This window comes from Microcaecilia unicolor, chromosome 8 (assembly GCF_901765095.1).
Source record: "Microcaecilia unicolor chromosome 8, aMicUni1.1, whole genome shotgun sequence".
Classification (NCBI taxonomy): Eukaryota; Metazoa; Chordata; class Amphibia; order Gymnophiona; family Siphonopidae; genus Microcaecilia; species Microcaecilia unicolor.
The window spans coordinates 38,187,781-38,204,138 of record NC_044038.1 but is presented as its reverse complement, the minus strand read 5'-3'; the positions used below and the strand labels follow the sequence as shown (position 1 = coordinate 38,204,138).

General features: G+C 41.7%; 1 protein-coding gene across 6 annotated transcripts in view; it reads left to right on the top strand.

Annotated features, from left to right (window-relative positions):
- CLEC16A (C-type lectin domain containing 16A) overlaps nt 1-16,358 on the top strand; it is a 365,691-nt gene that overhangs the window by 323,071 nt on the left and 26,262 nt on the right. For 5 of the 6 annotated variants that reach the window (XM_030211400.1, XM_030211398.1, XM_030211399.1 and 2 more), the window contains one exon: nt 14,137-14,289. The exons of the other annotated variant lie outside the window; for it this stretch is intronic. In XM_030211400.1, the coding sequence (XP_030067260.1) occupies nt 14,137-14,289 (153 nt within the window). The remainder of the gene's footprint in view (nt 1-14,136; nt 14,290-16,358) is intronic. 6 annotated transcript variants of the gene reach the window in all.

Genomic DNA, 16,358 nt, shown 5'->3' with positions numbered 1-16,358 from the left:
AGTAGGGGTATTTGCTAATGCCATATCTTCTTTCAACATTTAAACTGATTTTTAATATATGGATGTACTTTCACAGACTGTTGATTACTTCACATTTCCCAGCACAGCTGCTGATACAAAAATTCAGATGTACACCAGTATCCTTATGCTTGTGGTATGCGTGAATTGAATTCATGAAGCAAAAACAACTGTGGGCATCAGTTCCCAATATCTTTGTAAATCAGATTATGCAGTCAGCAATTTATATCTCAGAATCTTTTAGGCGCCATTGTGGAACTTCTGTTTAACTTACTCCATTCTATAAACTACTTTCAGGTTTATAACTATGGATGATCAGTCACTTTGGTTTCTTACATAAACATGAATAAATCCTCTTAGGTTGCCAAATTGTTGTTGTTACTAAAATAGATCTACTGTAAAGTGGTATTATAACTGCAAACAAAAGTATTGAATGTTGTTTATGTGAGACTAAACAGGCCATAGCATACAGCAGTAAGCCAAAGATAGGCACTCATATCTGGGCTGGCTGGACCAGATGCTATTTAAAATTATAAATTGTTTTCATATGGTTACATGGTGATCATACCACTGAAGTCTGGCTCTTTCTTATAGATCATTTCCCGGAATTCTGCTCTGTCAGTCCTTTCAAAATTTTCATTCTCTCAAACGATCGTTTGGGAAAGAATGTTGAACCAAAGAATAAAGGGGGCAGTTCTGTCACTTGGTGCCTCCAGTTAGGTGATCTGATGCCAGTTGTATAACAGCATCTGTGCGCCAAGGTGCCATTCTGGAATGCTAGTGCCAACCTGAATTGGCACACCTAAAATTTAGGCATGATTATTTCTACTACATCAACAGCAGGTGTAAATGGGCATGCCTAAGCAGTTCAAAGCTCAAAGAACTGTATATCATGCTTAAAAAATTGGCGCCAAAAAGAAATATACCTAGGCATATTCTGTAACGTAGAATTTAGGCGTACTTTATAGAAGAAGCCTAAATATCCGTGTGGTTTATAGAATGCACTGAGCGCGCGTCCACTTGACTAAATTTAGTCACGGGCAGTTACACCAAGTAAAACTTGGTGTAAATGCTGACACTAAATTAGACGAGGAACGGATGTATAACAACACACATAGATTTTAGAAATGCCCATGACCCACCTGTTCCACATCCATGGCCATGCCCCCTTTCAACTGTGTGACTTAAAATTTACACACATCACGTTATAGAATACACTTAAGACAGTTCTGTGCACAAATTCTAATTAATGTCAATTGCTTGTTAATTGGTCAACTTAGTTAAGCCAATCAGCTCCAATAGTAGCCAATTTTCATAGAGAGAGTGGTAGATACCTGGAAAGCCCTCCGGCGGGAGGTAGTGGAGATGAAAATGGTAACAAATATAATGATGATTAGATGGCATCTCCAGTAATTGAGAAGCAAAGCTAATGCTGGGTAGACTTGTATAGTCTGTGCCCTGATCATGGCTGGACAGATTTGTATGGGCTAGAGTGGGGCTTTGATGTCAGCTTCAGTACTTTGAGAACAAGGCCAGTGCCGGGCAAACTTCTATGGTCTGTGCCCTGAAAATAGCAAGGACAAATCAAGATCAAGTATGTGTCACGACCCTGCTGTGACTCGTTCCCTAACCCCCAATGTGCTATAGACGCAATCTACTTAGATTTCAGCAAAGCTTTTGACACGGTTCCCCACAGGAGGCTCTTGAATAAACTTGATGGGCTGAAGATAGGACCCGACGTGGTGAACTGGATTAGGAACTGGTTGACGGACAGACACCAGAGGGTGGTGGTTAATGGAATTTGCTCGGACGAGGGAAAGGTGAGTAGTGGAGTGCCTCAGGGAACAGTGCTAGAGCCAATTCTGTTCAATATATTTGTGAGTGACATTGCCGAAGGGTTAGAAGGTAAAGTTTGCCTTTTTGTGGATGATACTAAGATTTGTAACAGAGTAGACACCCGGGAGGGAGTGGAAAACATGAAAAAGGATCTGCGGAAGCTAGAAGAATGATCTAAGGTTTGGCAATTAAAATTCAATGCGAAGAAATGCAAAGTGATGCACTTAGGGAGTAGAAATCCATGGGAGACATGTGTGTTAGGCGGTGAGAGTCTGATATGTACGGACGGGGAGAGGAATCTGAAGGCGACGAAACAGTGTGATATGGCGGTGGCCATAGCTAGAAGGTTGCTAGGCTGTATAGAGAGAGGTGTGACCAGCAGAAGAAAATAGGTTTTAATGCCCCTTTCATAAGTCGTTGGTGAGGCCATGCCTGGAGTAGTGTGTTCAGTTTTGGAGGCCTTATCTTGCTAAAGATGTAAAAAGAATTGAAGCGGTGCAAAGAAAAGCTTCGAGAATGGTATGGGATTTGCGTTACAAGATGTATGAGGAGAGACTTGCTGACCTGAACATGTATACCCTGGAGGAAAGAAGAAACGGGTGATATGATACAGACGTTCAAATATTTGAAAGGTATTAATCTGCAAACAAACCTTTTCCATAGATGGGAAGGCGGTAGAACTAGAGGACATGAAATGAGATTGAAGGGGGGCAGACTCAAGAAAAATGTCAGGAAGTATTTTTTTCACTGAGAGAGTGGTAGATACTTGGAATGCCCTCCCGCGGGAGGTGGTGGAGATGAAAATGGTAACGGAATTTAAACATGCGTGGGATAAACATAAAGGAATCCTGTTCAGAAGGAATGGATCCTCAGAAGCTTAGCCGAGATTGGGTGCCAGAGACGGTGGTGGGAGGCAGGTCTGGTGATTGGGAGGCGGGGCTAGTGCTGGGCAGACTTTTACGGTCTGTGCCCTGAAAATGGCAGATACAAATCAAGGTAAGGTATACACAAAAGGTAGCACATATGCGTTTATCTTGTTGGGCAGACTGGATGGACCGTGCAGGTCTTTTTCTGCCGTCATCTACTGTTACTATGTTATGTATGTACCACTCCAGCAGTGCACTGATGGAAGGCATCTTCCTCCCCTTCCCGGTTGCATTGTGGTGGCCTCCTAGGGCATTTCGGGAGTGGTGTCACGGGCCTAGATGCATTTAAGGAAGGCCCAGACCCTCCTCCAGTGCCTTCGGAAAAGATCTTCATCTGGTGTCCGGTTTCTACCTTGTCCTCATGTGTCTTCCTATTCCAGCTGTGCCTTGTCATGACCTTGGTTCCCATTTTGTCGAGTTTCCATGCCTGCCTTGACTTCAAGTTCCTGTCTTGACACCGAGCCTTGACTTGTCTCAAGCTTTGCCAAGTCCTGCCTTGTTTCCAGCCTAGCCTAGTCCTTGAGCAAGTGACACTGTTTTGCTCTCCCCAAAAAGAAGTAACCAGATGTTGTTTGTCCTCCCAAAAAAAGAAGAAGTAACGATGTATTTTCTAAGATAAGAAATTATATCCCTCAGGAGGTATCATCTGAAAAATTTTCACCTGTTGAGACAGTCTGGTGCAAGGATGATGAGCACAACTCATCCAAAAACAACAGGAGAACAGACAATATGGATGGAAAAGCTTTATTCTATTTGATGGGTGATCTTAAAAGAATTACAGACTGCCCAGAATATTGCAGCATAACTAGTTTATAGAGTATCTTGCTTCAAGAGAATTACTAATTTATTACAAAAGTTGCATTGGTTACCTTTAAAAGCTAGAGTTACTTTAAAAATTTGTGCTTTCATATTTCAAATATTGTACGGCTTGGTTCCTAATTATATGCAACCTCTGGTTGAACTTCCTTTACTCTAACGGGTAAGTAGTTTGGCCAAGGAACTAGAGACCACTTAATACTTCTCCAGTTGCAAGAAAATTGCTTACAAATCAGTTCTTACGGCGGGTTTACTTATCAAGGAACTAAATTATGGAATTCCCTACTGAAATCAATCAGATGTGAGAACAACTACGTAAAGTTTTGAAAAGCAGTAAAAACATTCCTTTTCAAAAAGTTCCTATTAATGGAAAATTAAATCTCAAGCCTAGCGGTACGGAATTATTTCTACATTGCTGAACCCTATACCCATTAGGTCTTGATTTCCTCTTTAATAATTATTACTCTGTAATAATTAACATAATTAATTTTTATGGTATTTTAACTAATTTTCCTTTCCTTTTCTCTGTGATATGGTTATGTAGTGATGTAAGCCACATTGAACTCAAATTCCTTGGGATAATGTGGGATATAAATAAATAAATTTACATATTTTAACTCGTTAACACAAGTAGGTAAATTATGGCTTTAAAACTGTAAGCCCTCTGGGGAGAAGCAATGTGAGTATACCTGAATGTTACTTACCGTATTTTTCGGACTATAAGACGCACTTTTTTTCCCCCAAATTTGGGAGGAAAATGGGGGGTGCGTCTTATAGTCCGAAGGTAGCGAGGTCCGATTTCGGGATCGCCCCCCCCCCCCGAGTTCGGGATCGCCCTCCCCTACTCACGTCACGCGATGTTCCCTGGTGGTCTAGTGACGTCGGGGCAGGAAAGAGCCCCCTCCTGTATGCTCCCTGACGGTCTCGGCGAGATTCAAAATGGCCGCAGAGAATTGAAGTCTCGGCGGCCATTTTGAATCTCGCCGAGACCGTCAGGCAGCATACAGGAAGACGGAGAGCAACGCACTGGGCAGGAAAGAGGGGGCTCTTTCCTGCTCCGACATCACTAGACCACCAGAGAACATCGCATGACGTGAGTAGGGGAGCCGAACTCGGACAAGATGCACCGGAGCACCTAGGTTTTAGAGGAGGGAAAAAGGAAATTTTTTTTTTTTCCTATTTCCCTCCTCTAAAACCTAGGTGCGTCTTACGGTGCGTCTTATAGTCCGAAAAATACTTGAGCTACCAACAAAGACACAAGCTAAATGCAAATAAATAAATAATTCAGTTAAAATACATAGAAAAGGTAAAATACAAAGCCAAGAAAGAATTCTACAAAGCTGCTGCTTTTTTTTTTTTTTTTTAACTGTCCTTTCACAGGCCCACCCAGTTTGGGAAATTTGACTAGACTTTCCCAAAATAAATAGACTAAGGGAATCAACAGTTAATAATGTACCTTTTTCTCCTTTCTGAGTTTAGGGAAACCAACAGAGAAAAAGCCACAATTGAAGGCTTGTAAACCACTTTTTGTAGCCAACCTTCTGACACAAAAGAAGGCGAATGCATCACGTCTCTGTGTGTGTCCCTCATAATCTTTTGGTTTGTTTTATGCACACCAAATTTTCAGAGCATGGCAGGGGAGATATGAGGACTCTAAGTAAAGATAGAGAAATAAAAAAATTCAGACCTAGAGACGTGTGTAGTTAACAAGGTCTGAATTGAAGAGATGCAATTATCAGAGAGGAAGAGAAGATCTAATGTGTGTTAGAGTCGAGTTAATCCAGAATCATGTAGAAAAGTCCTTTAAGAGAGGGGTTGGTCCTACCTTGCCAATATGAATAATCCCAGCTCAAACTGTGCCTAAAGCTGGGTAAGAAGATACAGAGAGCCACACTGAGTTCTGCTGGACATTAGGTCCTGTCTCAACAGCTGCTGTAATGCATTATGGCTAAGCTGTGATGCAAGATTGGTCCACTGCTTTTATCTTTTCAAAGGTTTAACACAGAATCCTCCTCATTTTATTCCAGTGAGATTTTCCATGGAAGGTTACCTCCAAGTGCAGTGAGACCAAGGTCTGGTTCAGAGTCCTGGGAGCTGACATGAATACAGATCGGTTGCTCTTAATTTAAAAAAATAAACCAAAAAAAACCAGTTCTGTTGGCCTCACTATCACTCTTCTATCTCTGTGGGAGAAAAGGCTTAATAAATCAGATCTTAAGTGTCAAATGGAGGCCCTGACAGGGAAGAGAGACACTTTTTAATTAGTCTCATCTATTATATTCTTACAACAAGACATTTGTAATGTGTTCTATACAGTTATCAGCTAATACTTAACTGCATTTTGCTAGAAAACAAGTTGACATGTACAAATTGCACATGGAGCTCTGGAAATCGGAACTAGTCTGCCAGTTTTTCTGTCCCTAAAAGAAAAACATTATGCAGCAAATAACTACTATATTTTCTGTTGAGTGTGCTTACAGGTAATGCAACCACTTAATAAGGTGCTCTGCCTGTTTTTTTGTTGCCTTGATGCATCATACACTAGTGCAGTGGTTGGCAAACCCGCGGCTCGCGAGCCACATGCGGCTTTTTGGCCCCTTGAGTGTGTCTGTTCCACAATTGGGTGCTTTTTCCGCGTTGCCGACCTTGGGTTTTTTTATGGTCCCGTCCAACTCGAAACCCAGCTTCCCCTCCTCCCCTCTTCAGCCTGCAGCCCGCCTCCGCGGGGCTTCTATTGGTCCAATTTGCTGGCAATTTGGACCAATAGAAGCCCCGTGGAGGCGGGCTGCATGCTTCTCTCAAATGCCTTCAGCGCGCGCCCCGCCCTGGCCGGAGAGACGAGCAGCGGCCAGCCACACAGCCAGCAGCCGAGCACCACACAGCCACACATGGGGTAAGGTAAAATAGAAAGAACCCCCCTCCTCTCCGGACCCCGAGTCGCCGCCTGGATCCCGGTCTGCCCTCCCTCAGTCACTTGACACAGCCTAGGAATCCCAGAGCACTGCTATTTCACACAGGCAGCGTTCTCCATTTATCTTCCTTGGTTTTCAGCCTTCAAGGCTTTCGGCTGTCCTCCTTTTCAGTGCGCTGGTTAAAAAAAAAAGACGAGCCATCAGCATGTCAGAAAAACTCAGGCGTGCTGGTTCCTTCAGGGAAGGAGGCGACAGCAGGGAAGGAAAAGCCTGCGGTTCCGACGTTGGCAGGAACCGCTGCCATTTTGGGTTCCCCTGCTGTTTCTGCTCAGCAATCTGTTTCTTTACCAGTTGCTGCAGAACGACTGGCAGATAGTTCCTCTCGCTTGATTGCGGGGTCTTCTGGCTTTGGCTTCCCCCCAGAATTTGTGGTACAGATGTACCAAGCTTTTCTTATGCACAAATCTGACCCTCTCTCAGCTCCTTCGGGTAAAAGGCCCTCTGAAGCTTAGCATCTGTCAGAGAAGTATTGGTTCCATAGAGACTCTAACCTTTAATGTATAGAACAAATTAGTATTCTAACTTAGAGTACTAATTTGTTCTACACATTAAAGGGCAGACTTTTGAATGCACAGCTGGATATAAAATGTTTGACATATCCATGTACTTGCTCCCATGATATAACTGAATTCTATTATTCTGTCTTACTGTATTTTCAAATGTAACTAAGCCACATTGAACCTGAGTTTGCTTGAGATAATGTGTGACAAAAAAAATGTACAAAAAATATATCCTTTATCCTCCTTTATCCTCCACCACCTTTTAAGACACTGCCTATCCAGATGGCACAATAACAGCAAGTTTGGTCCAGTGAAGACTAACTCAAAATAAGTTATAACCTGTTTCTTAGCTGGGCCTGGTATTGAAAATGCAACCCTATCATGCCTCTGTGGTTATGTTCTACTAATAAGTAAAACCATTAACTGGCTGTCTTGAAACAGAGTAATGTTGTGGCAGGTAGGGTAAAGTTCATGTGGTACAGCCACATTAAGGGATCATGTCACAGGAGAGTTGTTATGTCCATACTGTACTTAGTTTCTTGTGTTGCATAGTTTGGGTATGCCTTTTTGAACAGGTTGGTTTTCAGTGTTTTCCGGAAGTTTAGTGGTCATTCATACTTTTCAAGGCTTTTGGTAATGCGTTTGAAAGTGGGAGGTGGATAATGCTTCGAACTCAGGCGCGTGAGATAATGTACCTACCTATATAGTTTAAGTTTCAAAAATTTGGCTCGCAAAAGAAATTTCAATCGTTGTACTGTTGATATTTGGCTCTGTTGACTAATGAGTTTGCCGACCACTGCACTAGTGTTACTATTTGGCATGTGCCGTCAGCTCATTTTGCAAGTTTTACTGGAAATGTTGGAAGCTGCTGTGCTGGAAAACCCAACGCTCTCCCAACCCAAGCCCACAGCACGCGACACTGCATCAGTTGTTAACTGCAGAAAATACAAGGAAGACCAAATAGGTTTACTAGACTTTCTCCCCAAATCTAGTTTGGACTGCTTAACTTTGTGCTTCAGGAAGCGTTGTATTTATGGCAACTTTAATCCCAGAACATGTTATATCAGGAAATTATTTTTACAAAATACTATTATTTCTCTGTTTTCTGTTGACGAACATTCTTCTGTTTGTAGTTTGAGTGCTTTAGTTAATGGAACAATGAAGTATTTGTAAGCTTTGATTAAATAAGGTAGGACGAGGTTCTCAAACGACCAAACAAGTTTGTATATTTAGGGGTTTACCATTTTATCTCCTGCATAAACAAACTTATTCCATTCCATGAATGGTAAACTCACGGGGATTTTTCTGACTAATTTTCAGCTTTTAGCAGCGCTGGGATTTCCTTCTGCTATTTTTATCAATAACACCAGCCCTAGGAATAGGTTTGAGAAGCACTTCTATATGCAGACTGGTAAATTACTGAAGATGAGATTTTGTGTTCAATGCCAGCATAGTAAAACGCACGTGTGTTGGTCAGTCCTAGTTAGTGGTCCATACTGGATACTGTGTTTGGTGAATCATATAGTACCCAATAAAAAGGAAGAAGAAAATGCTTAATGTGAATAAATGCACTAATAAGGTGACAGAGCTAAGAACATAACAGGTGTCCTTGTCTTTAAGTGGGCAGCCAGCTGTAGTCATGTCACAGATTGACAGATGGTGGAACATCTTCATGCATTTTTGAGTATGATAATACAGTTCAGTAGAATTCTCAAGGGTATCATTTCCACTGGTGTTATCTGAGAACTTATTCTCTATGTGTCAAAGTCTGTTTTCAGCACATATGTCATTAATCTACTATCAGTGTGGGCCTCTAGGAATTGTAGCTTATAGGAAAGAAAATGTGGCTTTAAGATTTATAATACTACAGAGCATGGGATATGAAAAGTAATGGTTAATGCGACAAACACACTCTTCAAAAATCCTAATCTTGTTTTTAACATTTTATTTCATAAAGACATTTTAACTTGGTTATTAAAGTATCGTTTAATGAAAACATTCTGCAAGGTTCCCATGCTGGCTCCAATCTCACAATGGGAGTCTTACCATACTGATTTTAGCCTGTTGTAGCTGTCCACACTAACGGCTTCTGCATCCTGACACCCGTGCTAACTGCTTAGTGTGGTGTAGAAAACAGCCCTAAGTTTCTGTCTGGTTAACTGTGGGCACCTAACTGTCCTCTTTCCTATCTTTTTTTTTTTTTTTTTAAGTTTTGCTCCCTTCTCTCATGAATAGTTTCTTTGTACCTTTCCCCATCCCAGTAATGAGACTTCTGCTTCCCAAAGTGTCTTCAGGTTGCTAATTCTTTCTCATTGGCTTCCGTATTCAAAATACTTTGGTTCTTGTAGACTTTCCAGCTGATTGCCTAAAAAAGAATGACAGTAAGTTGATCTTGCAGAATGAGCCTTAAGTTTCTCTGTCACTCCTCTCTTCGCCCTTCCTGACAAATATGAATCAAACCACTGGACACTTTAAATCGTGTTCATTGAGGATAATGCTGTAACAGTGTGCCTCTGTTTAGGTGCCTACTGTGCTTTTGTAGTATAGTAGCATAACAGAGCGTATACACAGCTGGTTTTCCACAGATACTTGTGTAACTTAAAGTATTCTATAAGGTGTGTGTGTAAGTGTGGGTCCTGCCCATGCTGTGCCGACTCCACTCATGTATGCCTATCTGTCAGCTACATGCTAGGTCAGATATGCACATATTTACAGAATAGAGCTTAGGCAGAATTATGACATTTGTCTGTGTGCCATTATTATAATCATTTATGCACGTAATCAGCATGTAAATGTTAGCATCCACTGCATGGTAACGGAATTCAAAAATACGTGGGATAAACACAAAGGAATCTCCTGTATAGAAAACGTGGAACCAAGCAAGTCTAGTAGCGATTAGATGCCAACACCAGTAATTGGGAAGCGAAGCCGGCGACGAACAAACTTCTACGATCTATGCCTTGATCATGGCTGGACAGATTTGGATGGGCTGGAGAGGGGCTTTGATGACAAGTTCAGTGGTTGGGGAACAAGGCCAGTGTCGGGCAGACTTCTGTGGTCTGGGTCCTGAAAATGGCAAGGACAAATCAAGATCAATTATACATATGTAGTATCACATTATACCTTATGCTAAGAGTTTTTTTTGTTGGGCAGACCGAATGGGAATGTACAGGTCTTTGTCGTCATCTACTATGTTACTTTTTTACTTTCATAAAGGCATCAAAAAGTGTGAGAGACCAGCTGTGCTGCTGCTAGCTGCTTGGTGTATTACTTTGTTCAAATTGCTCATTTGCGATAATATCAAGAAACCGGTGGCATGTTTCCAGTATACATAATTATGCTGGGATTCTCTTTGAGACAGAAATAAAACCATTTTTTCCACTACAGATGTAAACACCTGTACCCTTGGTAACCTCGGTGAGACCTCTTCCTGTACTTTCACTACTGTAGTGTTAAAGAAAACGTTTTCTCTGTCCTGTAAACCGCCATGAATGTCATTTATGCACTTAGCATGTGATGTTGAGCAGCTGGAAGTGATGCTGATTCTTGTTACCCAGCCACAACTAAGGATGTTTTGCTGAAGCAGCAAATAGGTTTCTACCCAGGCAGAATGGGATTGGCATTTATTCTGTATTCTAACAGTTCATTAGCTAGTTTGTGTGTATCAAGTACCCTTGTGTATGCACTGAAGCTGAATAGAATTGAGAACTTCTTATGAACTTTTTCCTTTGTAGAAAAATACAGCCCTGAAATTCATGGCCATTGCATTGCAGTGTATAGCCTTTATCTACTAAATTAGTAATGTCCAACAATAGAGGATGGTGTTGTAGAACGTGGTACAAGTGAATCGATTTTTTACTCTTTCAAAAAGTACAAAGACTAGAAGACACTCAATGAAGTTACATAGAGATACTTTTAAAACAAATAGGAGGAAATATTTTTTCACTCAACGAATAGTTAAGCTCTGGAATTCGTTGCTGGCAGATTTGGTGACAGCGGTTAGCGTATCTGGGTTTAGGTTTGGACAAGTTCCTGACATAGTCCGCTATTGAAATAAACATGAGAGAGCCATTGCTTGCCCTGGGATTGGTAGCATAGAATGTTGCTGCTATTTGGATTTCTGCCAGGTACTTGAGGATAGAAGAAAACACATGCAATTCTTTAGAAAAACTCTCCTGAAAGTTATCAGTGCCAGATAGTGGATTGATTGTTCAGAATGCCCTGAAGCAGCTGAATGCAAAATGCAGACCTTTGTTAGTATAATCAATTAGTTGGCACTTTCAAAGTAGGTCCAGTCACGAATAAGTCACTAATATTCTAAAATCTTTTTATGGATTTTCCTTTTGAAATATTTAATTTGGATTACATGGAGCTCGAACAGACATTTGAGGAGGTTTTTTTAATGCCAATGAGGTTGTGAAGGTGTGGCTCTGAGGCTTTTTCCTCCTCTCCTTTTGCCATATTCTGCAGCAATATTTTCTGCTAATTATGGTTTAAGTTGTGCCTTTTAATCTAGATATATGTAATATAGGACAGTTTTTCTAAAATAGCCTTTATCAGCCTTGGAGCTGGTGTAAATGTCCGCACCAAGTTTAACGAATATGCATAAATCATAGTATTTTATTATTTATGTATGGGCTCGCACACTGTACCCAAACTCTTCTGCATCATAACGTCAAAGCGCGTACTTATATTCTGGTTGGTATTTTATAAGAGGCCTTTTTGGCTTTATAAATCACCTCCTCATTCTTTTATAGCTGCCTACAGCCCTTGCTGGTTACAGAGAAGAAACCATTGTCTGGAATTTCATTTGTACCACTTGGAAGCTTTTGCAGCTGTTTTTTTAACTCCTTACTGTTTTTTATTTATTGGAGAGTTTCTTATTAAACAAAAGACTGTGATAGAATTCGCCAAGGAACTGAAGAATTATTACAAAGGAAAATTAGTTTGTGGTATGTATCTCTTGAGAATTGTCCTAAAAAAACAGAAATGAATCCCAGATGAAGGTCATACTGCAAACGGTTTATTAAAACAAATAACCCGACGTGGTCATGTTTCGCCTGAAGACTGTTCTGTGTTGTGGAAATTCTGCCACTCTGAGGAGGATCTGCAGTTCTGCTGTTTAGAATTGTATGGCTAATAGGGGAAAGTCTGGTATAAGTCCCCATTAGCGATACCCCTGATGCTGCCTTTTTTTCACTTTGTGTCCCACTAAAAATGGATCCTCAGGAGCTTAACCGAGATTGGATAGCAGAGCCGGTAGTGGGAGGCGGGGCTGGAGGTTGGGAGGCGGGGATAGTGCTGGGCAGACTTATACGGTCTGTGCCAGAGCCGGTGGTGGGAGGCAGGGATAGTGCTGGGCAGACTTATATGGTCTGTGCCAGAGCCGGTGGTGGGAGGCGGGGATAGTGCTGGGCAGACTTATATGGTCTGTGCCAGAACCGGTGGTTGGGAGGCGGGGCTGGTGGTTGGGAGGCGGGGATAGTGCTGGGCAGACTTATACGGTCTGTGCCAGAGCCGGTGGTGGGAGGCAGGGATAGTGCTGGGCAGACTTATGCTGTCTGTGCCAGAGCCGGTGGTGGGAGGTGGGGATAGTGCTGGGCAGACTTATATGGTCTGTGCCAGAGCCGGTGGTTGGGAGGCGGGGCTGGTGGTTGGGAGGCGGGGATAGTGCTGGGCAGACTTATACGGTCTGTGCCAGAGCCGGTGGTTGAGAGGCGGGGATAGTGCTGGGCAGACCTATACGGTCTGTGCCCTGAAGAGCACAGGTACAAATCAAAGTAGGGTATACACAAAAAGTAGCACACATGAGTTGTCTTGTTGGGCAGACTGGATGGACCTTGCAGGTCTTTTTTCTGCCGTCATCTACTACGTTACTACTATGAAACGTGGCCACGTCGGGTTATTTGTTTTAATAAACTATTTGCTGTATGACCTTCATCTGGGATCCATTTCTGTTCTTTGGATTCTGATCTTCTCCACGTCCGTAGCGCCTCTTCTGTTTGGGTTGTTCTCTTGAAAATTGGCCAGCAGTGAAAGTAATACTATATAGTATAGGTCTATACTGCTAAACCTGTACTTTTGAACACCGTCAACTCACAATCAACCATATTATAATGCAGTTTGAAATTGCAACTTTTTGATAGAAAAGTGCACTTTTCATTCTTGCACAGTCACAGAATAAACTACAGAATTATCAGTGGTTTCCATATTCATACATAAACAATCCATACTTTTTCCTGTACTCAGGGTTTATATCAGGATACACAATTTTCAGCTACCGTTGTAACCAGAAATCGAAAGTTGGCAGCCAGGTGCCATGCTAGTATTGCAGCATGAACGACCTTGGTGGGAGTCACAAAGTGCTTGCTTCAGGTGTCACTGCTCCAGCTGCCTTCCATGTCGTATTGGTTATGAGCACAAGTATGTTTAAATAATACAGCATAGAAGGAGTTTATAAACAGCATGAGTTATATTGGGAGAGCAAAGGTGTTTGGCTAGAAAAATGGCAGGGAGATGAGTCAGACCAAGAGGAGGAAGAAAAAGCCATTGGGTACAGAAGTGGCTAATCAAAAAAATTATATTGTTAGTCCAATAAAAAAGGTATCGTCTTATTTTCTTTTCTATGTTTTGTTTTATTTCTATGTATTACCTTGTATTTTAGAAAAAAAGCAAGTAATATGCTCCCTTCTCTCCACTCATCTGCTAATGTGTGCAAACATTTTTGTCTAATGTGCAATGCAGCCTGAAATGGTATTACCTATGGCAATAGGTGAAAGATTTCCTCTTTTCTTCCTCCCTCACCTTTTAAATGCACAGTGCTAATAAACCAAGCACGTACACTCTGGTATGATTGAAGTGGCTGCAATTAACTGATTGAGCATGCAGGGCTAGAAAAGCTCCCCTGCCACACGTAATGGAAACCGTAGTTCCGATGTCTGAAAGAATGCAGTATCGAAGGGCAGATGTTCTAGTCTCATAGAAGGAATCATCAGACCTATTTTGTTTTCCTGATGTGAGGAGAGGAATTCACCTCCGTTCGTAAAGTTGGCCTGTATTGTCTTTCAGGCTTCGCCGTAGCCCAGTGTATAAACCAACACAGTCCATCACCAGCATCGTCGCCATCCCCTCCTTCCAGTAACAGCTCCAGCGGAAGCACTGGACGCTGCGATTCCGTTACTGCCAGCTCATCCTCTACTTCCGCAGTCCAGAGCCCTTCAGGTATTCTTTTAGAATTTATTATGGAGACATAAGTGGGTGATACGTTTTATAAACTCATTATATAGACCTAAACGGTGGTTCACATTTGTTTTCTGATCTCTTTGTGTGTGTGCGTGCATGTGTGTGTGTGTCTACATCCTGGCAATTACTTGGATTAGTTCATAATGTCAAGATTTTGCATGTACTGAAACATCCCAACACTTATTTGTAACCACGAGTCTGCAGAGTAAAACTATAGTCCTCATAGTATCTGTTTTTTCTTCCGTCTGCATTCACTTATCCCCCTCGTTCTTTAACGTGAGTACCTAAATGTAAGCACCATCTGCACGTACAGATTATAGAATTTCTAGTACAAATGTGCACGAATGTTACAGATTTGTGTGTAAGTGCTAGTTGGGCACTAAACAATATTTTATAATCTTGGTAATCAAATGCAAGGGGACTTTCACACAGGCAGAGTGTGGCATCTCCCACAATGATAAAATAGTATTGTTTACTTGCAAAGTGCCGTATTTAGGTGCGTGCATATCCACTTGCCATAGACGTGGCATGAGTGGGCATGCCTAAATGCCAACTTGTGCTAGTATTGGGCACCCATATCCTGTTATGGAATCCGTACTTAGCACCCACCATTTTGGAACCTAACTTGTGACGCACTTTATAGAATTGCCCCCTTAGTGACCTTCTTAACATGTTGTGTGTGTGTACATGTAAATATATATATAAACCATGCGTAGGTCTTCCACAGTGTGTCTGTTTGTGGCTGGTTGGTGGGGTAAGCATGCGTGCCTACCGCACTGTAAAGACTTGGGCAGAGGCCACTGCCTGTAGGGCTCAGGAGGAAAGTATAGATTCATGGACTCACATGATTGGAGGGAGTTAGAAAAACAATTTAAAGGGAGATAGAGGGGTCCAATGAATTTAGGTTGAGTATGTGTCAAGACTGAGAGTGCGGGTGTTAGAACCAGAGGGGCCTCACAAAGCTTCTCCAGTGAATTTCACCAGTTGTTGCTTGTGTCATATGATTTAATTTCTTTCATAAACAGATTTGTAAGCCGCCTTTACAGTTTGATTGTACAAAGTAGATTACAGCATACAGTATCTGGTAATCATCAAGGTGAAACATTGCTTAACAAACATCTGTTAATAAATGGTTCTTGTTGATAACTGCTAGCTTATGTTATCATTGATTTAAATGAGTCACAATTTTTCTAATGATATTTACTTCCACTTTGGAGTATATCTAGTACGTAACACAGATTTTTAAAGCATGATATGTTTTGTATCTGTGGCGATAACGCTCGGCTCCAACTGCAGGCTCTGACGTACGCAACGGGTAAGTAACTTCAGCAAGTATGTGGTGATCCACATTTATTTCTGAACAAATTTATTGGGCCCGATATTCAGACCATGGGAATTAGCCCTGAGTCCAGATATTCAATGCAGGGCCATTTCCAGTAACCCTTCATTGAATATCCAGTTTATTTTTAGCCAGTTTGAACTTAACCAGCCAAGCCGATATTCAGCGCTAGCCGGTAAAGTTGGAACTGGCCAAATATATTCCACCAATTGACACGGCCATATTTGGCTGTCAAACATAGCCAGCCAGATGCTGAATATCGGCGCCGATTGGCTGTCCACGAGACATAGCTGGTCATCCAGCTAAGCGCTAATATTCAGCCAGGATAGCCGGCTATCTTGCACTGAATATTAGTGCTTAGCTGGCTAAGTACCATTTAACAAGCCAACTGCCATTCCTGGCTGGTTAAATGGTTTTTGAATGTCGAGGGAGGGGGATTTTCATTTTTTGTGTGTGCATGCAAAATATTTAAATGTGATTCTTTGAATGATTTTAAGGTTTCTTTGGTGTTTTATTCTTTGGTTGAGTATCTGTGTAAACCCGGCATTCAAACAGTAACAACTTTCGTTTTGTAAAACCAACAGTAGTCCAGTTTTCAAAACAATTTAATGAACATGAGTTTGCAGGTAGGAAGCTAGTTTTTGGTAGACACTTAACCAGATCATCACATAGCAGGTATTTACTGCCCATCGTTCTTGTTCAAACTTTT